Genomic DNA, 25,230 nt, shown 5'->3' with positions numbered 1-25,230 from the left:
GTTTATCAATCTTTTATTGCATCTGATTTATGAGTCTTAGTTAAAAACTGTTTACATACACCCAGGTCACAAAGGAATTTACCTGTTACCTTCTAGTACTTGCGTATCATTTTTACATTTAATCCCAGATTTAATCATTTTACATTTAAATCCCTGATTTATTTGGATTGTTTGGTTTGAGGTATGGACTTGGTATTTTGTTTTTTTTTTGTTTTTTCCTCTAAGTGGAATGGTCCCTAAACCATTTATTAAGAAAAAAAAATCCATCTTTGCCCCAGTGATTTGAGATTTAAGTGACCATATGTATCTGATATTTTCCCTGGACTTTCTATTCCACTGGTCTATCTATTCATTTACCAGGACCATACTATTTTATTTTAAAGACTTATGCTATGTTTTAAAGTCAGGTAGGGCTGGTTCCCTGCTTTGTGATTTTCCTTGTCCAGTGATATCCTGACTGTTCTCACTTAAAAAAAAACAAACAAACCACTTTATTATTAACTTGTTTATCTCAGCAAAGAACTTTGTATTTTTTTATAAGGAGTGTGTTAAATTGGTAAGTTAGGCAACTGACATCTTTATGGTTTCTGGTGTTGACTTTTCTACCCAGAAACAATTTTTCCTCCCAATTCTTTTGCCTTAAGTTGATTTCTCTTGTCTAATTGCTTTGGCTCATGCCACCAGTAAGGTGTTGAAGAATGACGGTGACAGTAGGCAACCTTGCTTTATTCTTGATCTTAGTAAAGGTGTTTCCCCACCAAATGAAACATTGGCTTTAGGACTGGCTTAATTCCTATTTTTGAGGGTGGTTTTTGTTTGTTTGTTTGTTTGTTTGTTTAAAGATTTATTTATTTATTTATGATAGAGAGAGAGGCAGAGACACAGGCAGAGGGAGAAGCAGGCTCCATGCCGGGAGCCCGACGTGAGACTCGATCCTGGGACTGACGTGGGACTCGATCCTGGGACTCCAGGATCACGCCCTGGGCCGAAGGCAGGCGCCAAACCACTGAGCCACCCAGGGATCCCCTATTTTTGAGAGTGTTTTAATCAGGAAAGCGTGTTGAATTTTGTCAGAGGCCATTTAAACATATATGGAGATAATCATATAACTTTTTCGATCTCTATGATGTGGCATATTCTATCAATGATTTTCCTAGTATTAAACCAATTTGTGTTCCAGGAATTAATCGCACTTAGTTATTGCATATTATTTTCTTCATGTGGTGCTCAATTCTGCTTACTTTTTGGCATTTTTGTATCAGTGTGTTTTTGTCTATTTTCTTTTTTTTTAAATTTTATTTATTTATTCATGAGAGACACACAGAGAGAGAGAGAGAGAGAGAGAGGCACAGACACAAGCAGAGGGAGAAGCAGGCTCCATGCTGGGAGCCTGACAAGGGACTCAATCCCGGGACTCCAGGATCATGCCCCAGGCCAAAGGTGGCGCTAAACCCCTGATCCACCTGAGGTTCCCCTCTATTTTCTTTATCAGTTTAGATATCAGTGTTATGCTTACTTCACAGAAATGGTAAGGAAGTTTTTTTTGTTGTTGTTTTTTGTTTTTTTTTTTTAAACAAAGATTTTATTTATTTACTCATGAGAGACACAGAGAGAGGGGCACAGACACAGGCAGAGGGAGAAGCAGGCTCCATGCAGGGAGCCCGATGTGGGATGTGGGACTCCATCCAGGGTCTCCAGGATCACGCCCTGGGGGCGCTAAACCACTGAGCCATCCGGGCTGCCCGGAAGTTTTATTTGATATTCAGTGGGACAATTTATGGATACTAACCTTTTTATCAGATATGTTATCTGCAAATATCTTCTCCCATTCTATAGATTGTCTTCTAGTTTTGTTGGTGGTTTCCTTTGCTGTGCAGAAGCTTTTTATTTTGATGTCTCAATAGTTTATTTTTGCTTTTGTTTCCCTTGCCTTAGGAAACATATCTAGAAAAACGTTGCTACAGCTGATGTCAGGTCAGGGAAATCACTGCCTATACTCTCTTCAAGAATTTTTATGGTTTCAGGTATCACATTTAGGTCCTTAATCCATTTTGAGTTTACTTTTATGTATGGTACAAGAATGCGGTTCAGTTTCACTCTTTTGCATGCACCTGTCCAGTTTCCACAATACCATTTGCTGAAGAGTGTCATTTTTCCGTTGCATATTCTTGCCTCCTTTGTTGAAGATTAATTGACCATATAATCATGAGTTTATTTTTGGATTCTCCTGTTCTATTGATCTATTTATTTGTTTTTCTTTTTAATTTTTGTTTAAATTCAATTTAGTTAATATATAATGTATTATTTGTTTCAAGGGTATAATTTAGTGATTCATCGTTTGCATATAACACTAGTGTTTAGGGACACCTGGGTGGCTCAGTGGTTGAGGGTCTGCTTTTGGCCCAGGGCGTGATCCTGGAGTCCCAGGATCATGTCCTGCATCCGGCTCCCTGCAAGGATCCCACTTCTTCCTCTGCCTATGTCTCTGCTTCTCTCTATCTGTGTCTCTCATGAGTAAATAAATAAAATCTTAAAAAAAAAACACTAGTGCTTATTACATCTAGTGACCTCCTTAATGCTTATCACCCAATTACCCCATCACACTACTCACCATCCCTCTAGCAACCCTCAATTTATTTTCTGTTGTTAAGAATCTCTCATGATTTACCTCCCTCTGTTTTTTTTTAATGATGGTTTTTTATTTATTTTTATTTATTTATTTTTTTATTCATTTATTTTTTTATTCAGAGGCAGAGAGAGAGAGAGGCAGGCAGAGAGGCAGACACACAGGCAGAGGGAGAAGCAGGCTCCATGCAAGAAACCCGATGTGGGACTTGATCCCAGGACTCCAGGATCACACCCCAGGCCGCAGGTGGCGCTAAACCACTGTGCCAGTGGGGCTGCCCTCCCTCTCTGTTTTTATCTTATTTTCCCTTCTCTTCCCCTATGTTCATCTGTTTTGTTTCTTAAATTCCACATGTGAATGAAATCATGTGATACTTACCTTTCTTTGACTTATTCACTTAGCATTATATCCCCTAGTTCTATCCACGTTGTTGCAAATGACAAGATTTCTTTCTTTTTGATGGCTGAGTAGTATTCCATTGCATATATATATACTACTACTTTTTTATCCACTCATCTGTCAATGGACATCTGGGCTCTTTCTATATTTTGGCTATTGTGGACGTTGATGCTATGAACATTGGGGTGCATGTGCCCCTTCAAGTCACTCTTTGTATCCTTTGGATAAATACCTAGTAATGCAATTGTTGGGTCATGCGGTAGTTCTATTTTTAACTTTTTGAGGAATCTCCATACTCCATACTGTTTTCCAGAGTGGCACCAGTTTGCATTCCCACCAGCAGTGAAGAGGGTTCCTCTTTCTCCACATCCTCGCCAACATCTATTGATTCCTGTGTTGTTCATTTTGGCCATTGTGACAGATGTTAGGTACTGTCTTTTTGTGGTTTTGATTTATATTTCCATGATGATGAGTGATGTTGAACACTTTTTCATTTATCTGTTGGCCATTTGTATATCTTCTTTGGAGAAATGTCTGTCATGTCTTCTGCTTATTTCATGATTGGATTATTTGTTTTTTGGGTGTTGAGTTTGATAAATTCTTTATAGATTTTTTTTAAAGATTTTATTTATTCATGAGAGACACACAGAGAGAGAGAGAGAGAGAGGCAGAGACACAGGCAGAGGGAGAAGCAGGCTCCATGCAGGGAACCCCATGTGGGACTCGATCCCGGGTCTCCAAGGATCACACCCCGCGGCACTAAACCACTGCACCACCCGGGCTGCCCTCTTTATAGATTTTGGATACTAACCCTTTATCTGATATATCATTTGCAAAGATCTCCCATTCTGTAGGTTGTCTTTTAGTTTTGTTGACTGTTTCCTTTGCTGTACAGAAGCGTTTTATCCTGATGAAGTCTGAATAATTTTTGGTTTTGTTTCCCTTGCCTCTGGAGATGTGTCTTACAAGGAGTTGCTGCAGCAGAGATCAAAGAGGTTGTTGCCTGTGCTTTCCTCTAGGATTTTGTTGGATTCCTGTTTCACATTTAGGTCTTTCATCCATTTTGAGTCTATTTTTGTATGGTGTGAGGAAATGGTCCAGTTTCATTCTTCTCCATGTGGCTGTCCAACTTTCCTAGCATCATTTATTGAAGAGATTGTCTTTTTTCAACTGAGTATTCTTTACTGCTTTGTTAAAGATGAGTTGACCATTGAGTTGATGGTCCGTGTCTGGGTTCTCTATTCTGTTCCATTGATCTATGTGTCTGTTTTTGTGCCAGTAACATGCTGTCTTGATGATTACGGATTTGGAGTCCAGAATTGTGATGCCTCCAGCTTTTGTTTTCAACATTTCTCTGGCTATTTGGGGTAGTTTCTGTTTCTTTACAAATTTTAGGATTATTTGTTTCAGCTCTGTGAAAAATGCTGGTGATATTTTCATAGGGATTGCATTGAATGTGTAGATTGCTCTAGGTAGCATAGACATTTTATTTTTTTTAAATTTTTCAAAGATTTTATTTATTCATGAGAGACACACAGAGAGAGGCAGAGACATAGGCAGAGGAAGAAGCAGGTTTCCTGTAGAGAGCCTAATGTGGGACTTGATCCCAGAACCCCGGGATCATGACCCAACCAAAAGGCAGACACTGAACCACTGAGCCACCAGGTGTCCCAGCATAGACATTTTAACAATATTTATTCTTCCAATCCATGCACATGGAATGTTTTTCCTTCCCTTTGTGTCTTCTTCAATTTCTTTCATAAATGTTCTATAGTTTTTAGAGTACAAATCCTTTACCTGTTTGGTTAAGTTTTTTCCTAGATATCTTATGGGTTTTGGTGCAATTGTAAATGGGATCAATTCCTTAATTTCTCTTTCGTCAGTCTCACTATTAGTGTGTAGAAATGCAACTGATTTCTGTGCATTGATTTTATATCCTGTCATGTTGGCCAATTGCTTTATGAGTTCTTGCAATTTTAAGGTGGAGTCTTTTGGGTTTTCCACATAAAGTATCATGTCATGTGTGAAGGGTAAGAGTTTGGCTTCTTCTTCAGCACTTTGAATGTCTTTTACCTTTTTTTGTTGTCTGATTGATGAGGCTAATATTTCTTTAATTTTTAAATACTTCATTTTGTGGGGATCCCTGGGTGGCTCAGTGATTTAGCGCCTGTCTTTGGCCCAGGGTGTGTTCCTGGAATCCTGGGATCGAGTCCCACATCAGGCTACCTGCATGGAGCCTGCTTCTCCTTGTCTGTGTCTCTGCCTTTCTCTCTCTGTGTCTCTCATGAAAAAATAAATCTTAAAAAATAAATCTTAAAAAAATATAAATACTTCATTTTATTTTTCTTCTTCAAGATGGTCTTGAAGACCAAGACCAAGGTGGCTATTCTTGGTCTTTCCATTTCCATACTAATTTTTGGAAAAGCTCATCAATTTCTGTAGGAAAACTTGTTAGGACTTTGATTTTGGTTGCACTGAATCTGTAGTTCAAATTGAGGTGAATTATTTGGAGTGATTCTTGAACAATATGAGGATCAAGGACACTGACCCCTATGCAATTGAAAATCCATATGTAACTTTTGATACCCCCCAAAATTTACTACTAATGGGTACTAGTGACTGGAAGCTTTACTGATGACATAAACAGTTGATTAACACATATTTTGTAAAGTGTATGTATTATGTACTGTATTCTTAAAATTAAGTAATCTAAAGAAAGGAAATGTTAAGAAAATCATAAGGAAATGAAAATACATTTATAGTACTGTGTGTATATTTGTTGGAAAAAACTCATGTATAAATGAACCCACACAGTTCAAATTCATGTTGTTTGATAGCCATCTGTATATGTATGTTGTGATGCAATATTTACATTAACATAAATATGTAAGTATATATTATATAAACATTACATGATATAATAGTATTTATAGTTTATATGTAAGTATATATACTTATTGTACCTAAGTATATGTATCTCAGTACAATATACTTATATATATTATATAAATATTATAATGTAGTAAAACTATGCCTTTTTCCTTTATACTTTTATATTTATTTTGTCTAGGCTTCTGTCCCTCTAGTTCTTAATTTTTTTCCTTTTCATTAGATCCTTCCCTAACACTCTCTCCCCACTCCTCTCATTTGCCATATGTTTATGAGATACTTCTTAGACATCCTGGATCAGGCATGGTACTGGAATCTTACCTCTTGCTCCTCTTTTGCTCCAGGGTTGTAGCCATTAGTATTTGCTAAAAAGTGGACAGTCAAATGAGGAACTAAGTATCAGCTTTATCTAAGGCTTTCTGGTAATGAGTCTAAACTGGAAACTATTGTGGAACTCTTTCTTACCTGCATCTCAAATTGAAGGCAGCATGTATGAGATGCTTCATTCTTTTTTTTTTTTTTCTTTGAGATGCTTCATTCTAAGCAGACTGTGATTAGGTGGGAATATGCATGGAAACTTGGGGCTTAGAGCCTCCAGAAAGGCAGATTTGGGCAAGTGAGATAGCTTATAGTCATTTAGTTGCAACTCTGTAGAAGTAGTCTCCAAATTGCTTAGACTACACAGCCTTATCAATTAAAATATGTGAACATCTATCACCAATGTTTGTATATTTATTTATACATTACATTAAAGTACTGTAATTTATTATATAAATTCTACAATATATAAAAAATTTAAAATGATAAGCAGTATTTCTAAAAATGATTTCCATGTTTATCAGTGGTACAGAATTCAGTAAGCAGGGTTTTAATATTAATTTAATTTGAAAGGCAGGGTTTTAATATTAGTGATGTAGTGATTTGAAGGTCTCATTCTAAGGCAAATTTGTTATTTCAGTATAAGGGTTTTAATGCTATTGTATTTGAAAAAGATACTTTCAAAGATTTGAAATTTCAAATGGAATAGGTGCATCTTGGTTGTACTTGGTAAATGACATTATTCATTTTTAATTTCTCTTCTACTTTGCAAAGTTTTTAGTCCAGATTTTATCAGTAAAATATTATCTTTTCTGAGTAATAGTTCTGGCAAAGTATTGGAAAGCATTACATTTCTTTATATTAAAAACGAAAAATGGTTTCCTAACCTGCTGAAACCCTTCTTTTGTGAGATTTTTAAAACAAAGTAGGAAATGGTTTCTAAGTTTTTAAAGTGTGATATCATGAGTATGTAGTGTGATCAGCACATTTGCACACACATAAAATAACATTAGGTAAAAATATTTGCAATAGTTTTCAAAATGTTCTTAACATGAGTTCATATAAAAGAGTTATTTTCCCACTCACTAAAATGTCACTACCTTACTCCGAAAAGACAGATTAAGAACTATACATTTAAAAATATTTTCTAGTTTACATACTGCTATTTGTCATCACAGTTTAGCAAATTTGGAGCATTTATCTTTTTTTTGTAAGATCAAAGTACATGGTATATCTTTGCCAACTTAAAAAAAATTTTATTTAAGATTTTATTTATTTATGATAGACATAGAGAGAGAGAGAGGCAGAGACACAGGCAGAGGGAGAGGTAGGCTCCATGCCAGGAGCCCGACACGGGACTCGATCCTGGAGCTCCAGGACTGTGCCCTGGGCCAAAGGCAGGCGCCAAACCACTGAGCCACCCAGGGATCCCCTGTTTGCCAACTTTAATAATATTTTGCCATGACATTTTTTATGCTCAGTCCTTATCTATTTGTAAAGTACGCTGAGTATGGTATTTAAGATAATGTGGATTGGTCAGTCCATTTACCTGGCAAATGCGATGTCCAGAACTTATGAAGGCAGTGATATAACCTCTCTGAGCATAAAATTCAGTTATCCTTGGAATATTTGTCTACTGCTTACAGTTAGTTGTATGTACTTTATTATTTGTTAAAGAAAATTGTTAATATCAATTCTATTCTAATATTTTCTTCTACTACTCTAGAGATGATCCCTGGGCCTTGCTGTGAGTGTCCTTGTTCCATGGGGACAGAAACACAGATGGTGAAAAAGAGTCTTTGCTCCCAAGTTAGGCAGAGAAAAGATGATTTAGGAAATATTTAAAATATATATATATACATATATATTAGTCCCGCATCAGATTCCCTGCATGGAGCCTGCTTCTCCCTCTGCCTGTGTCTCTGCCTTTCTCTTTCTGTGTCTCTCATGAATAAATAAATAAAATCTTTAAAAAATATTTTTTTTCAGAGTTAATAAATCCAGAAACTTGTAGTTTTGCACAATGAATGGGAAGGTCTGACCAATCAAATAAGTTATTCCTTTTCCCATGTAGGAAATCTGGGTAGGGTAAAGAAAAAGGAAAAATAAAATTATCTTTTTTTCAGTAATCGTTTTTCTTTTATTTTTTTTTTAAAGATTTTATTTATTTATTCATGAGAGATACAGAGAGAGAGAAACAGAGACACAGGCAGAGGGACAAGCAGGCTCCATGCAGGGAGCCCTTTGTAGGACTTGATCCCGGGTCTCCAGGATCACTCCCTGGGCCGAAGGCAGGCACTAAACCGCTGGAGCCACTCAGGGATCCCCAGCAATCGTTTTTCTTATAGAGAAACTGTAAGTGGGTTTTTTTTTTCCACCTCTCTATCTTCAACACCAGACTGAACTTCTTAAGGGCAAGAACACTTCAAGATGGAACCAGCACAATGCTAGGCATACAGTTGTGCCAGCATGTTAGTAAATGTTAATTAATGTGAAGACACAGAGGTTTCTGCTAGCACTAGGAAGGAGGAATATACTGGGAAAAGTTAAGCGTGTAGGCTAGTGAGTTTTCAAATAAAACTGGAATGGAGGAGAGTAGGTTAAAAAAAAGGTGAATGGGGAAGAATTACAGAATAATGTAAGTGAATATCCAGACCTTTAAAAGAAGTGCCACAAGGGACTTTTATTCAAAGTGGGGCCAAAAGTGACAGAAATGAAAGGCATAGTAGAATTAACAGAAATAAAAATTCTCTGCAGGTTCAGAAATTCTGCGTGGTACAAGTAGGCCTTATGAGATTAGTCTTTAGAACTTGTGTTCAAGATTCTAATAGAATTTAGGCAGAGTTGTTTTGCTTATGTTGCTGCCACTGAGAACTCTGCTCAGATAAGGAAGGAAAAGTAAAAAGGTAATGATGTGAGGGGGGAGGCAGTATTTTTTGCCACATAGTCAAGAGTAAATTGAACATGAGTGTTCTAAAGGATTTTTCCCCAATTATTTTATATTTATTAAAATGCACAGAGCAAACTTCCATAATAAGGTTATAACATCAACAAGCTTGAGGGTGCACACTGAATACGCATATGATTACCACATTTGATGTTTTAGTGATGATATAGTAATTGTCACTCAGTTACCTTAAACTACAAATTATACAAATATATAAAAATCATATATATAAAACCCATTAGGCCAGTCAGATGCAGCAACAGCAAAATGACCCAAGATACATACAACAGATTTCTTCAGTACAGATAAAGTGTTTGTTACATACTTTGAAGCAATAATTTCAGCATAACTAAAGATGTATTTTATATGTCAAAAATAGAACAGTTGGTTCTTGAGGAGACCCAAAACAACAGATTTCTGGAAAGCTAATGTTTATAGGTAAAGCTATGTTGATTCAAGTTAGCAAAGGTTGGGGATAAATAACAATTCTTCTTTTCAAGTTGGATTTGTAATAGCTTTTTCCCTATTGCCCTTGCCTCTGTCTTCCACCTTCCTTTTTTCTCTTTACTTTTTCTCTTACTAAAAATGTCTTGTAATTTTTAAAAGCTAACCATCATGTGTAGTGACCAGAGCCCTTAAGAACAAAGATACCAACTCACAAATAGCAGTTAGTGAAGTTGCTCTGAGGAAATCACACAACTAAAAACTGACCACCATTTATCCCTTGCCCCATTGCCATGTACCTACTATCCCAAATTATTCAGTTCCACTTCCTTCAATGGCTGATTAGCTGAATGAATCTTGGGATAACTTGCAAGCAGGATCACTGCCCATCTGTGGGATACAGTCCTTAATGTCTATATCAGATTAAGACTAAAATGGAGTAATGATGGTCATTTTTAGTTAGCAAGCAGAACTCATTATTCACAGTACCGTGTGCTTCTCTCTCCCCTTATGGTTCCCTTGATGATTTTATATTTATTTGTTTCTATTTGTTTCTCTGCTAACTTATTGATAAACTTACGGAGGGTGGGGATGAGTTTTCTGGTCATATTAATATCCCACTGCCTAGAATAATTGTTACTTAGTAGATACTCCTAAAATATTTGTGGAAGTTGACTTTTATCTATTTCTTCTTTGCCTTCTAAAGTCTTATATTAATTTGTTTACATCGTAGATGCTGAGAAGAACTCTGAAAGGGACTGAAAGTAAAGAACTGGAAATAACACCTGAAGTGCCAACTTTGGTACCATTTGGGGGTGTGGTATGTGAGACTAATCCTTTGTAAATCTGTACAAATTATTTCTTTATGTGAAGACTAGTTAATATTTATTATTTGATAATCAAAAAACATGTAGAAAATGGTTCTCTCTGATAACATATTTGTGAATTTTTCATTTTTTTCATTGAGTCAGAAAAAGCATTCTAATAATCACTGAAATTATGGAAAACATCTTGATTCACAGAAAAAAAAAATTCTATACAGGGACTCCCAAACTATAGTTACATCAGAATCACTGAGAATACTTTTCAAAAACATTGATTCTTGGCTTCCACCTAAGATCTGCTAACCTGGAATCTGAGAATGCCTAAGATTAAGTATTTTTGTTGTGCTGGTGAAGTGATTGCATTTATTGTCAGATTTAGGAGCCTTTGAGCTATGATTTGAAAATTGACTCCACGTCTCATCCAGAATAACCCAGAAACAAAAGCAAAATTCTTGTGAATCATACATATACACACAAACACACAGTTGGACCTAAAATGTAGGCTGAGAATCAGAAAAATCTGTTTTTTTTTTTTTTCGTATGTGTGCACTATAGAACATAAGATACATTTAGAACTATCAAATGTTTTGGTATTCTTTTACAGTTATCTTTATTCCTGAACGTCATTGGAATAGTTAATGGGTATGCAGTGAGAGAGTTTCTCTTGTCCCTCTTCTCTAGATCCTATCGTATACCATACATTTTCTTGATTAAAAAATATATGATGACTTTAACACCACGTTTTTTGGGGGGAAAAGTAAGAGTATATTAATTTTACTTTTTTTTTTTTTTTTTACAAAATGAGCACAGTGTGCATTTATCTGTATAATTATATAATACTTTCCTATAACACAATCAAAGTCACTGCCTGAATCTAAACTTAGAAAAGATTCCTTGAAATCACTTTTGGCTGTAAGCTATTCTGCATGCCATTATGTTGACATACTGAAATCCATAATCCATACTATTGAGTATGACTTCTACATTCCTTCAGAACTGATACTTTGATTTCATTCACACCTCCTGACTTCATAGTTTGCAATATCCTTAGTTGAGTTATATATTGCTAGACATTATTAACCTGCTCTTAAAAGTCACCTGGAAGTTTTTGACAGATGTTTGGCATATGATAGCTCCTCATAGCATGTGATTTGTCACATTACTTTCTGAAAGTTCTGGGATTTATTCTGAGGTATTTGGCAAGGCTTGTACATGTGTCTGCAACAATAGCTACATCACAACCCACTATTCCTCTTTCTGACAGTCAGAGCCCTTTTTTAGAAAAAATGTGAAAAAGCCTGTCTTAAAATTGGGTGCATAAAATGCTTTTGTGAACACTCTTCTGGTTGCTTTCCTGTTTTCAGTGCATATTGGGGGTGGGGTGGTTGGTGAAGGTTTGACATGGTTATTGTTTTGGGCCACAGATGGGTCTCAGAATCTGTGGCAACATTTGTTATCCATAGCCTGTGAGTGGTCATCATTATATTTGTGAGTGTTAAGTATTTTTCTATATTTAAATAGAAAATTTTCTGTTTTATTTTATATGGATCTATTATACAAAAGTATAAAGAGCTAATGAAATATAAGGAAAGTAAAGGTAGTTGCCCATGGCTTCATGTTAAAATACTTGGCAGGCAGGCAGTGATTTATGACAGAATGTTAATGTGGCGCATTATGCAATACAAAATTGTAGTTATACTTCCCTGTTTTATCCTCTTTAACTCCAATTTTAAGAAATAAAAATGATTAATAGAATCACCTATGGCAGTACTATTTAAAATCCTGCCTAGATTGTGTAATAGGCATTGGCATTACACCCCTTTGCATTTGAAAACTTAGAATTTTTTTTTAAAATTTTATTTATTCATGAGAGAGACAGAGAGAGAGAGAGACAGAGACACAGGCAGAGGGAAAAGCAAGCTGCATGCAGGGAGCCCAATGTGTCACTTGATCCAGGCAGGATCACGCCCTGAGCCCAAGGCAGACGCTTAACCGCTGAGGCCACCCAGGCATCCCCAAAACTTAGAATTTCTAACATAGCATTTCGTATCTAAGTTTCCTTGAGAAGTAGACCACAGTACTTTCTTCTTAGGATTTTATGATTCAGATAACAGTTTTTAAATTAAATACTGAATGCTAATTTCTGTTTCTGTATCATTTTAAAGCCAAGTCTTTTTTTTTTTTAAAGCGAAATCTTTAAAATTATTTACATATATTTAAAGATACTATTTGGCCATTTATTTTGTTTACAGTGTTTAATACCATATTGCTGTTGTTTTTACTTGGTTTTTAAGACGAAACATGGCTAAATATATTTGGCAGATAATGCATATCAGTATTCAAGTATTCCTGAATTCATTTTATATATTACTTTATGCATAAACACAAAGTATAATTTTATTTAACATTTAGAAATACTTTATACAAGAGAAAATGAATATTTCACAATCTTTGGCACATTGTAGTGGGTGAATGGTTGTTGAATGAATAGAGTGGCTTTAGGATACTGAATAAAAAAGCTTATCTGGAGCAAGGCATATTTCTTATTATATGTGGGATGCTACATTTTGTCGGTTCTCATCTCATAAAATAACAATGATTCAAAGAGTGATGGTTGGATTTAAGTTAATAATGCTTGCCTTCTTTTCTCTCTTTCTCTTTCTTTCATTGTATTCTTGTTCATTTTAGTTTTACTTTGAATAAATCCTGCCTATTTTTCTTAGAAAACAGTATTCCTGTTTTCTGGTGTTTTCCATTAACTAGATATTTTTAATGAGAAACTATTTTTAATGAGGAAAATCTAGCAAAGTGGAGCTTTTAAAAATATATAGTTTGGTGTAGAATAAAATGGAAGAAAAGTTAACTTAAAAACTCATTTGCTGTGTTTTTATTTTGATTGTTTTAGGTTGGCTGCCTTGCTATTCATGTAAAGAACTGCAGACATTTCACGCCTAAGAGTATCCTTTCTTTGATTTCAGAACCATACCATGATCATATATGTGTTTCAGTTATATATTGCTGCAAGACTTAGTGGTTTAAAACCTTCACCATTTTATCATCAATCATTGTGTGCATTCATTAGTGCCACTTCTGCTTCACATTAGCACAGCAGGCATTCAGTCATCTGACAGTTCAAAAGGGCTAGAATATCTAAGAGATGTCATTTACATGTCTGGTATTTTAGTGAGGATGCCTAGAAGACTAGACTTAGCTGGAAAGCTGAAATGGTTAGAAATTTCTTTCCATACAGTCCCAAGGTCTTATCTTTCCATCATATTTTTTCTGCATTTTTATTTTTAAAAAATACTACATTAAAATATTATTTATTTTGTTTACTGAAGTTTTTGGTGTCTCCTTAAATTTTGGACCATGGCTGGTGTCTCTCTCACCCTGTCCTAGACCCAGCCCTAGTCATGTCCACTGCATTAACGTATTCCCAGGGCCAGTCCAGATTCAAGAGCAGAGCAAAATAAACTCCACTTTTTGATGTGCAAATTGATGAATGTTTTTCAGCCATCTGTAATCCATCTCAATCATCATATAAAGGAAAAACATGTATCTTACCAAAAAAAGGAAAAATACATATCTTAGATGATAATACTAGTTATTTCCTTTTTTTTTATTCAAAGTAGTAATTGTGCAGTCTTAAACATTGTTTAAAGGATTTATTTATCTTGGTGCCTTTAATAAACTGATTGCTCATAATTAGATATATCATGGCATAAACCCAGTGTCGTCGTGAAGTCTTGGTATTTCTTTTTTATATAAAGTGAATTATTGAGGAAAATTTTGCATAAAGAGATTTTTGAAGATAATTAGTTAAATCATAAAGACAAAATGGTTTTAATGCATGGAGTACTATGAACAATAATTCAGTATAGTATACTGAAGTATATAGTGAAATGAGTAAGATAATGGAAAACTGCTTTAAATTTTTTTGTCTTAATGTTAAAAATAAATTACTCTCAAGTGATTTTCAAAGTTTTGCATTTCTACATAATTATGCTTAGAAAAAATTTTAACTTTTATTGCAAATATTTAGTCACCTTAAAAATAATACATAGAGGGGCTCCTAGGTGACTCAGGTTAAGCATGTGACTCTTGATTTCAGCTCAGGTCATGATCTCAGGGTCATTCACACTGGGCATGGAGCCTGCTTAAGATTCTCTATCTCCTTCTGCCCTCCCCACCCCGCTGCTTACTTGCTCCTCTCTCTTTCTCAAAAAATTATAATATATAGAAACAGTTGCAGAAGATCATAATGGAAATGTGAGGATGGTGATATGAGAAGTGATCTGAAGGATAATCAGCCTAATTTTCCTACTTATATTTTGCCTACCGTTGATGGGCAAAAATACTATTTTAAAAGTATTTTAAAAGATTACCTTCTTTATTTATTTGATTGATTTTGCCTGAATTGTTTAACGGGTAATATTATAACTTGTTACTATACAATTACAACAAAATTTGCTTCCTCAATATCTGTGTATTTTCAGTTGCTTTACAACATTACAGTAATTTGTTCATTCGCATCTCTATTAACAACATTGTGAAATGTACAAAAATGTGTAGCCTGCCATCCCAAAACAATGAAAAGAACGCTGTAATTAATTTTGATGACGTAAAGTATTTTTCTGTACAGGTAATGTTAAAGTTCTCTTCTAGATATAAGAATGCATTTTTACAGTTTCAAATAATCCATACTAATTATCTCCTTTTTGGGGGATTGGAAAGAAACAAATGCAGTACCTTTTAATTTGATTTTTACAGTATTCTGTTTCTATGCCATGGACTATATTGGTGTTTTTTTTTTTAAAATAAACAACTTACTGGCATATGTATAATCTTGATGTGATCTTCTTCCCTAAGATCTTACTATGTTTCTGAGTGTTCATCAAACATACATTTTTCTCTGTATTGCTTTTCTCCTCTTACACTCTGTCTTAGCTTGTGCTGCTGTAACAAGTTACCATAGATGGGGTGGCTTAAACAGTAGCCATTCATGTCTCACCTTTTTGGAGGCTAGGAAGTTCAGGATCAGAGTGCTGACACATCGCTGTCTAGTGAGAGCCTGCTTTCTAATTTCTTGATGGCCATCTTCTCATCATTTAGTGACATGGCAGAGAGCAAAGAGAGATCATCTTTCTTGTGTCTCTTCTTGTCGGGGGCTAATCCAGCTCATGGGGGCTCTACCCTCATGACCTAATTACCTCACCAACACCACAACTAAAAATACCATCATGTTGGGGATTTAGGCTTCAACATATGAATTTTGAGGGGATGCGATGTTCAGTCCAGAGCATACTTTCTCTTTTTTTTTTTCATTTCCCCCTCATTTCTCTCTCTTCTTTCTTCTTATATAAACTCTACTTGTTTGTGCATGGATTAACTTATTTAGTCTTTATAAGAATCACCCCCCCAATATATATTATTTTATTATAATCGTCATTTTACAGATGAGGAAACAGGTACTGTTAGGTAAAATAACTTTCTTAAGATCCTAGAACCAGTAAATGGAATGGAGTCAGTCTGGCTTCAGACTGTACTGTTCAACTTCCTCTCACATCAGAGCTTCCTGTGTTAAGAGTTTGCTTCTCTTTATAGCTAAGCTTCTTACAATCTTAAATGTATCTCAGAGTTTGCATTATTTAAAGTGAGCAGCACTATTTCATGTAGCCATAGGGATTCATTGATTAGGCCATTCATTAGTCCTAATAGTTAAATTTTAGTGACATCCTAAACATTTCCCCTGTGCTCCATATTTTTTAACCGTCAGTTTTAATCTTTAAAACTTTTTGCTGAAGTCTTGAGTATTGAAGATAGTTCTTTAAGCATAGTTTAAAAAAAGGACACAAAAAATCAGGCATAGATTTGCTAAAGGCAATCTATACTATTTGTTTTACTTTGCAAATAGTTTTCCTGAGCTTGCCAAGTTTTCAAGAATTTGTGAGTGTATATCCACTTAAGGAAAACTTGAAATTAATGCTGGAGAATAGTATAAATTAGTAAGTTGCTTATCTTTATTAGCATAATCAAAGTCTTTTTTCCTTTTTTTAAATAGCTGTTAGTTTGAGCATATTAAGAGGAGAATTTTAATGGAACTCTAATGGAAAATTTGGGAATGTTTCAGTAATAACTACATAGAAAACTGTACAAGGAAACAAAAGCAAAACATGTTAAAGGAAAAACATGTTAAAGGAAAATTTATATATATATAAAATTTATATATATATATAAAATATACTGAAGGGATGAAAATTTATATATATATAAAATATACTGGAGGGATGAAAGGAAGAGAACTATGAAAATTGTAGGGGAGGGTGTTGAGAGCTAATATTTTTCTCTCACAATAAGCAGTTAATTGATAGTATCTAAAACTAAAATATCACTTAATATAAGCATGTTACTTAGAAACATGGTTTCAGGGCAAAAAAACCAAAGAAATCCCTTTAAAAGCTTGAAAGATAGTTTCTGAGGAGTGAAATTTTGCAAAATCATGCCCAGGATTTACTTTATAGAGGTATGACTGAATGATGACATGGAGGGGCTCATGCCATTGATAGAAGGGTGGAAAGGAAAACACTACACTACATAGAGCTTCAGGAGAAGCGTCCAGGTGGTCAGGAAACAAGACAGAAGTGTGGAGAGACCCTAGACTAAAGCCTTTACTGGGGTTTTCTTGAGAAAGCACCGCAGAACAGAAATTTTTTTTTTTTTTTTTTTATTTATGATAGTCACAGAGAGAGAGGGAGAGGCAGAGACACAGGCAGAGGGAGAAGCAGGCTCCGTGCACGGGAGCCCGACGTGGGATTCGATCCCGGGTCTTCAGGATCGCGCCCTGGGCCAAAGGCAGGCGCCAAACCGCTGCGCCACCCAGGGATCCCCAGAACAGAAATTTAAGATTGGCTAGTTTGAATAATTCTCTCAGGCTTTAGGCTGTAGGGGAGTCCCTAGTTACTTGGTTCCTGGTCCCGGGATGATTTAGGGCCAGGGAAATACTGGCTCCATGTGAGAGTTAGATAAGAAAGTGGTTAGGGCTATAATTTGGGATTGGTTTGCATATGAAAGATGTGCTTCCATCTCACTAAACCCTTTGCTATCTGTAAGAATTGACTAGCCCAGGGAGGGGAAGTCTGTCTCTGGCCAGGCTTTTTAGGATGTCAAGACATCATAAAATACAGAAAAAAGGATTAAACATGCGAGAAAAGAAAGTTGTTTTTGTTTGTTTTAACCATTATAGAACTCTTTGATTTTTTAAACTAGTATTATATAACTATGATAAAATTACACATTATATTTTGGGATACATTTTATCAATAAGTTATTTAACAGAGACTGAAAAGGATGTTGGTTGTCTTTTGATATTGGCTATTTGGGTTACCTAGATTATCTGAATTGGATATTGAATTACCTTTTATTTTTTATTTTATTTTATTTTTTTTAAAGATTTTATTTGTTCATGATAGAGAGAAGCAGAGACACAGGCAGAGGGAGAAGCAGGCTCCACGCAGGGAGCCCGACGTGGGACTCGATCCCGGGACCCCAGGATCGTGCCCTGGGCCAAAGGCAGGCGCTAAACTGCTGAGCCACCCAGGGATCCCCTGGATTACCTTTTATACTATAGTTTCAGTAGGATGTGGAAACTAAACTTTTGTGTAGAGTTAAAAAGAGAATGTTTCAAAAGACTGTAATTGATGTTATACATAAACAAGATCCTGATTTTTGCTGATGTTAGGGTATCTGTGACTATGTGATTGAAAAGTTATAAGGCTAATAATATGTGAAAGCTAACCATTTAGGTTTATTAGGGTGTATATAACAAAATATAGTTTTACACCTGTAGTGTATTTATTCAGAAATTATATCTGAAATTCAGACTGCAAATGTGATCATTCTTTTTGCATGTATTTTGTTTCAAGGTTCCCAGGCGTCAAGATGATGTGCGGAATAATATTTTCTTGGAACTAATGCAATATGACAAAATAGAAAAATACCCTCTCTTGTTAGGGAGTATTCAGGTACACCTTTATGAAGTAATTCAGGTATGTATTCAGATTATCTTTACCACCTTGCTATCACGTTATCCAGTTGTTGGTGGTGTTATTTATCTGTATCTGATAGACTCCTTTTGGTTTATTTTCTACTTTCAAACTCATATGCTTATGAAACAATGTCTTCCTCTGGTTATATATTTTTTTTAAAGTTGGCTTAGAACAGCATATTTTTAAAAATCAATTGTGTGTGGGGGGAAAATACAAATTAAAAGACTAATAAGCATGTTTTATTATGTTTTCTGGAATTTTAAAAAATATTTATTTATTCATGAGAGACACAGCGACAGAGACAGAGAGAGGCAGTGACATAGGCAGAGGAGGAAGTGGGCTCCCTACAGGAAGCCCAATGTGGGGCTTGATCCCTAGACTGCAGGATCACACCTTGAGGCGAAGGCCTACGCTCAACCGCTGAGCCACCCAGGCATCTCTCTAGAATATTTTTAAACAGGACTCAAACGATAAACTCTTGTCTCTTAGTTGACAGCCCAAATTTCAGTTCTTTTACTCTTAGCTGGGCTCCTTGCAGTCTGCCCTGTGCATGTGTTGTTTAGAGGTTAGCCAGAGTTTGGGGCAGGGTTTATACACAGATTTCATTATTCCTCCCCTCTTGCTTTCTCCTGTCTCGGATTACCCTCTCACTTCCCAGCAGCCATACTGTCCTGAGCTCAAAGGAGGAGAACTGATAGTGAACAAATATAAACAATCTGAAGGAGTATTTGTAGGATGCAAAGCAAGGAGGCCTTCAAAGACTTATGAAGTTATGTCAAAAGACAGAAGAGACAGATTGCAAGAGTCTCCTGTTGGCCAATTTCAGGATAATTTGAATATCAAAGAGATCAGTACAAATTCTGAATAAAGAAAAATCCATAAGTCCTGTTGATCTCAAAAAAGAAGAAAAGAGCCAGGGAAGAAAAATGGAATTTTGAAATTTAAAACAGAAGAATGCCACTTAGTGTAGAAAGAATGATAGAATTACAGGTTGACTATTTTTGCAGTCCTTTATAGCGAATGATGGTTGGTTCAGTCAAGACTTAGCAGTGCTACTTAAAGCATGAGATAAAAGGTTATTGGGAAACAAGAAATTTCCATGACACCACTGTAACAGTCTACACATTAATTGTTGCAGTGGGGAAAAGGTGCCTTTACAACAGAAGTTTTGGTTACCACTTTAACCAAGAGCTTGAAGTTAGCTTGAAGTTAGGTAATTGTGGATAATTTAACATCGTATGCATCCTATGTCAGTGCATGTCAGTACAATATGAAGTATACAGCATTACCTAGGAATTGTTCTCATCAAAATGTTTACCCCAAATCTAACCAAGCTGAGTCTAGATCTAACTTTCAGTTCATAGGAATTTAGGAGATAGGGAAAAAGTTAAACAATACCATGATGATATAAGAAGAATACATAATGTGGGACATACTAGCTTAGATTCTAAAAAGCTAAGGTCAGGGAGTGCCTGGATGGCTCAGTGGTTTACGTGTCTGACTTTTAATTTACCTCAGGTCATGATCTCAGGCTCATGGGATCAAGCCCCACATTGGGCTCAGCAGGAAGTCTGCTTGAGAATCCCTTCCCCCTGCTCGTGTACTTGTTCTCTCTCTTTCTAAAACAAATACATAAACCTTTAAATTTGTTGATGGGTATTTGGATTGTTTTGCAGTGAATTTTCTTGAAACTGTCTTCCATTGCATATCTGTAAAAAGTCTCTATAGTATGATGAATTGCTATGTCATATGGCAAAGAGACCATTATTATTTCATGAGCAGAGTAGTCAGGGGAAGCAATTTTGGTTATTTATAGGTTTCCCCAAAAAGCCTTATGATTTTAGGTGTGGTGTGTTCAAGATATGCTGTGTGTGACATCTGTCAGTATCTTTCTTTTTTTTTCTTTTTCTTTTTTTTAAATTTTTATTTATTTATGATAGACAGAGACACAGGCAGAGGGAGAAGCAGGCTCCATGCACCGGGGGCGGGGGGGGGGTGCTCGATCCCGGGTCTCCAGGATCGCGCCCTCGGCCAAAGGCAGGCGCCAAACCGCTGTGCCACCCAGGGATCCCTGTCAGTATCTTTCTGTAGGCACTTCTACCTTCACTAAGAATTGTTTCACGGCACCTGGGTGGCTCAGTCAGTTAAGCATCTGCCTTCTCAGGTCATGATCTCAGGGTCCTACGATCGAGCCCCACATCAGGCTTCCTGCTCAGTGTGGAGTCTGCTGCTCTCTCCACACCTCTGCTCCTACTCCTGCTCTCTCTTTCCCTAATTGTATAAACTAGGCCTAATGAAGAATAAGCCTCATGGATGCATTTGGCCCACTTTAAATAGATGCATGGCTTTTTTAATATTTTTGAGACAATTGTAGTTTCACATGCAGTTGAAAGAAATAATACAGAGAGATCCTTTGTATCCCTTACTCAGTTTTCCATGATGGTACCATCTTTCAAAACCAGGGTACAGTATTGCAACCAAGTTAGAGAATGTGCCACTTCTACCAGGATTCCTCAGATTGTTGCCTTTTATAGCTACATCTCCTTCCCTCCTGCCTCTGCCCCCTCCTTTAACCCTTGCCAACCACCAATCTATTCTTCCTTTCTGTAATTCATTTCCAGGATATTATATAAATGGAATCACAAAGTATGTAACATTTTAGTGGTTTTTTTTTTTTTTTCACTCAATGTACTTCTCTGGGAAGTCATCTAGGTAGTTGCATGTATTACTAGTTCATTTCTTTTTTGCTGTTGAGTAGTACTGCAGGGCGTGAATGTTCCACGGTTTGTTTGGCCATCTGCCCGTTAGAGGACATCTGGGTTTCCAGTTTGGGGCCATTCTGACTAAAGTTGCTATAAACGTTCATGTATAGGTTTTTGTGTGGACATAAGTGTTCATTTCTCAGATAAATTTCTGGTTTGTAAGATAGTTGCAAGTATAATCATTATAGGAAATGCTGTTTTCCAGAGTGGTGAAGCCATTGTACATCTTCACCAGAAATAAATGATCAGTTTCTGAGCATCCTCATCAGCATTTGGTGTCCTCACCATTTTATTCTTTAGCCATTCTGATAGGTGTGTGATGTCTGCCATTGTACCATCAGCTGTTATTTCCTTTATTATATGACTTCACCAGAAACTGAGAGGGCCAATGTTAAATAGGTTCTGCAGATTGCTAGGTTTTGGGGGTGGAGAGGATGTGTGAACAAGGTGCTGACGTTTTCACTAAAGGAGAACTAGTGACCAGAAAGTCTGAAACATACCAGACAGCCTGAAGTTTAAAAATGGAAAACTGTTAATATCTACGTGAACTAATACAACCTAGAAGCAATAGAAGGGGAGTGTGAAGGTTGCTCCTTACTTCCTGGCCTTGAAGTAGGTGGGCCTTTCCTTGAGGAGCCTGTGAGGGAAGTAGCATCTTTAGTGGTGAGCCAAGGCTTAGGTAAAGCAAAGAGGCAATGTCTGGTAGAGCAGTTAAAGGTGTAAGGCTGTTTGTTAACCATGGAATAGGGAGAGATTCCATGAACTGCAGTGGAAAATGTTGGGAAGAAAGGGAACCATGGGATGGTGGATTAGATGGGAGGACTGCTAGCACAGTAGACATGACCAGAGGTGATGTGATGACCAAGGATATCTAAGGTTTACCTGGTGAAAAAGATCCCAACAGTTCCTGGGGGACAAGAGAGGCACTCAGTTCTGTCATGAGTCCACTCTTTGTGCACATTTATGTTAAATCCAACTAAAGGAGTACAGGCATGGCAGTTCCTTTAAGACTCGAAGAAAGGGGAACTATAATCAGCACAACCATTTTTGTCTAAATTATAAATGTAAACAATAACTTGTTTTTGGTGCAACCTGGAATTTTTATTTTCTTCCAAATGTATTTTAGCTACTAAGTTAACACATGCATTAAAAATCATTACCTGATTTTTCAAAATTTATGAGATGGTTAAGGTTATCATCTGTATGGCTTCATGAGTGACTCTCTATTTGAGAATTTTACTCTTTTTTACTCTTTCCCAGAAAGGGCGTTTTATTGAAGAATTTCACATGTTGAATAAAAACACAGTAAGAATTTTAGTGAAATTTCCAAAGTTTTGTACATGCACATAACATTTCTTACAGCTTTACTCTGATACTGTTTTAACTTCTGTTAATGTTTTTATTCTCCTGTTACTCTACCAGTCACTGTTTGAATTAATGGAAATGTATTAAATAGAAAGAACAATATTTACTCACACAGTCTTCATCTCCACTTTTTTTTTTTTAATGCTGCTACCTTACTGCTAACTGATGAACAGGAAAATTGAAATCATTGACTAAGAGACTAAAATGTCCTAATTGCTTCTTTGATTATGTGTCCTAGAGAAAAAGAGTTTCTAAAGGGTGTTTTTACAGTTCTTGCTTGAATTTCTTTTTAAATACTTAAAATTATTGTTTTGATTAATATTCTATTCAGAGAGACCTCTGTCATCAATAGCCAGAACAGGGACAAGGAGCTTTATCAAAAAGAATGATGGACATTTGAGATCATAACCTCTGACACCCTCCTTCATTTCACATTTGAGCAAGCTGGGATTCAGAAAGATGAAATCACTTGTCTAAATAAAAGTGTTATCTGGAAGTGGAGATGGGGGAAATGTGAGTAAATACTTTAAAAACATACACATGTATATGTATCTGTGTGTGTGTGTGTGTATATATATATATATACATATATATGTGTATATATATACATATACATATATGTGTGTGTGTATCTCAGGGTAACCCTACTAATTATAAGTTGATATTTCCTATATTATAATCATATAATACTTTTTAGCAAAGTTTTTAACATTTCAGGAACTCCATAGATTCTTCTATAGGAGTTCCTTGTGTGGCTTATTTTTTCAATCAGGAGATTTGTGCTTTAGTTTTTCTGAGAGATTTGTGAAGTAAAAATATTACTTGCTACCCCTTTTTCATTAGAATATATTTCTGATAAACCAATAAAATAAATTTGCCATGTGTTTAGTTTATCTGTAGGGTGGAGGTGGAATTTATGTTCTCCTATGGAAACTTTGGTTATGGATTTTCACATCAGGTTAGTTCCTCTTTTAAAAATTATTCTATAACTCTTCAGTCAAATCTGAGCCTCTCTTCTTTCCAGTTTGATAAATTTTCAAAAATACATATATTTTTAAAATTATTTATTTATTTATTCATGAGGGAGACACACACAGAGGCAAAGACACAGGCAGAGGGAGAAGCAGGTTCCACACAGGGAGCCCAATGTGGGACTCCATCCCAGGACTCCAGGATCACACCCTAAGCCAAAGGCAGACGCTCAACTACTGAGCTACCCAGGGACCCCTAAATACGTATTTTTTTTAAAACAAATATTTTTAAAGGAATGCTGTTTTTCTCCAGCCTAAGGAAAAAAATGAAACCATCATTTTTATTTGCATATGCATTTAAAATAATATTTTATTCAAAATGCCATTATCAGAAAACTTGCTTTTTTTTTAAGATTTATTTATTTACTTATTTATGAGAGACACACACAGAGAGAGGCAGAGACATAGGCAGAGGGAGAAGCAGGCTGCATGTAGGGAGCCTGACGTGGGACTCGATTCTAGGACTCCAGGATCACACTCTGGGCTAAAGGTGACAGTAAACTGCTGAGCCACGGGGGCTGCCCAGAAAATTTGCTTTTGTGTGTTCATTTGAAAACAAAATTATTTCAACTGTATAAGAAGTGCAGGGTTTTGTTTTTTTTTAAAGATTTTATTTATTCATTAGAGACACAGAGGCAGAGGGAGAAGCAGGCTCCATGCAGGGAGCCTGATGTGGGACTTGATCCCAGGACTCCAGGATTATGCCCTGGGCCAAAGGCAGATGCTTAACCGCTGAGCCACCCAGGCGTCCCCAAGTGCAGGTTTTAATTTTTTTTATTTTATTTATTTATTTATTTTTTTAGTGCAGGTTTTTATATCTAAAAATGCTTTTTAAAAATGGAGTCATTTATTATACTCACATATAATGTTTTACTCTGATCGTATATACTCCTTCCCCACTCCCCCACCCCCCATGGTTATTTCAATGTCTGTTATTATTTGAGCACTCCTTGATTTATCGAGAGTAATATGTTCAAAGAAGTTATCTTCCTAGCTTTGTCCTGCCCCTTTAAATTCATTACATATACTCATGTTCCAATGAAAATTTTTGTACATTAACCTATGTCCTGTCCTTTTATTATGTCCTTAGGCTAGATTTCTAGAATGGAAATTATTGTCCAAAACAATGACCTTGTCAGGGAATTGGTTTAGAAATATTGTAGCAACATATATTCTCACCAAGTGTTTGAAAGAACTCTTCATATCCCTGGGTATTATTACAACTTTGGACCATTTATAAATCCAGTCCCATCAGTGCTGCTGTTATACACGGGATATGATCCCTATATTTTGCATATAATTTTTCATTTCATTTTTTTTGCTATTTTTTATAGTCTTGGTTGTCTTTTTTATTAGGAATTGAGAGTGGGTATATTACTCTTATTAAACAGTCTGCCATTATGTTTCCTAAGTAACCCCAGGTAAAATGTTATTCTAAAATTTTGCCTGTGGTACATCATAATGATTTTTAATGCATTTCGAATCAGAACTAAGTAATACACAGAATAAAGCCACTAGGCACAATCTTTTTTCCTTCTTTGATTTTTCTTTCTATTCCTTCTGCCTATTTATTTTCTTAT

The 25,230-nt window shown here is 35.9% G+C and overlaps 1 protein-coding gene across 1 annotated transcript in view; it reads left to right on the top strand.

The window, feature by feature from the left end:
- Positions 1-25,230, top strand: part of C2CD6 (C2 calcium dependent domain containing 6) — a 106,573-nt gene that overhangs the window by 3,662 nt on the left and 77,681 nt on the right. The window contains exons 2-7 of the mRNA XM_055344983.1: positions 10,357-10,443; positions 13,353-13,404; positions 14,944-15,089; positions 18,370-18,492; positions 22,515-22,559; positions 23,509-23,577. Coding sequence (XP_055200958.1) covers positions 10,357-10,443; positions 13,353-13,404; positions 14,944-15,089; positions 18,370-18,492; positions 22,515-22,559; positions 23,509-23,577 — 522 coding nt within the window. The remainder of the gene's footprint in view (positions 1-10,356; positions 10,444-13,352; positions 13,405-14,943; positions 15,090-18,369; positions 18,493-22,514; positions 22,560-23,508; positions 23,578-25,230) is intronic.

This window comes from Nyctereutes procyonoides, unplaced genomic scaffold (genome assembly GCF_905146905.1).
Source record: "Nyctereutes procyonoides isolate TBG_1078 unplaced genomic scaffold, NYPRO_anot_genome, whole genome shotgun sequence".
NCBI lineage: Eukaryota > Metazoa > Chordata > Mammalia > Carnivora > Canidae > Nyctereutes > Nyctereutes procyonoides.
The sequence above is the reverse complement of the archived record's forward strand: the minus strand, read 5'-3'. Positions and strand labels throughout refer to the sequence as shown.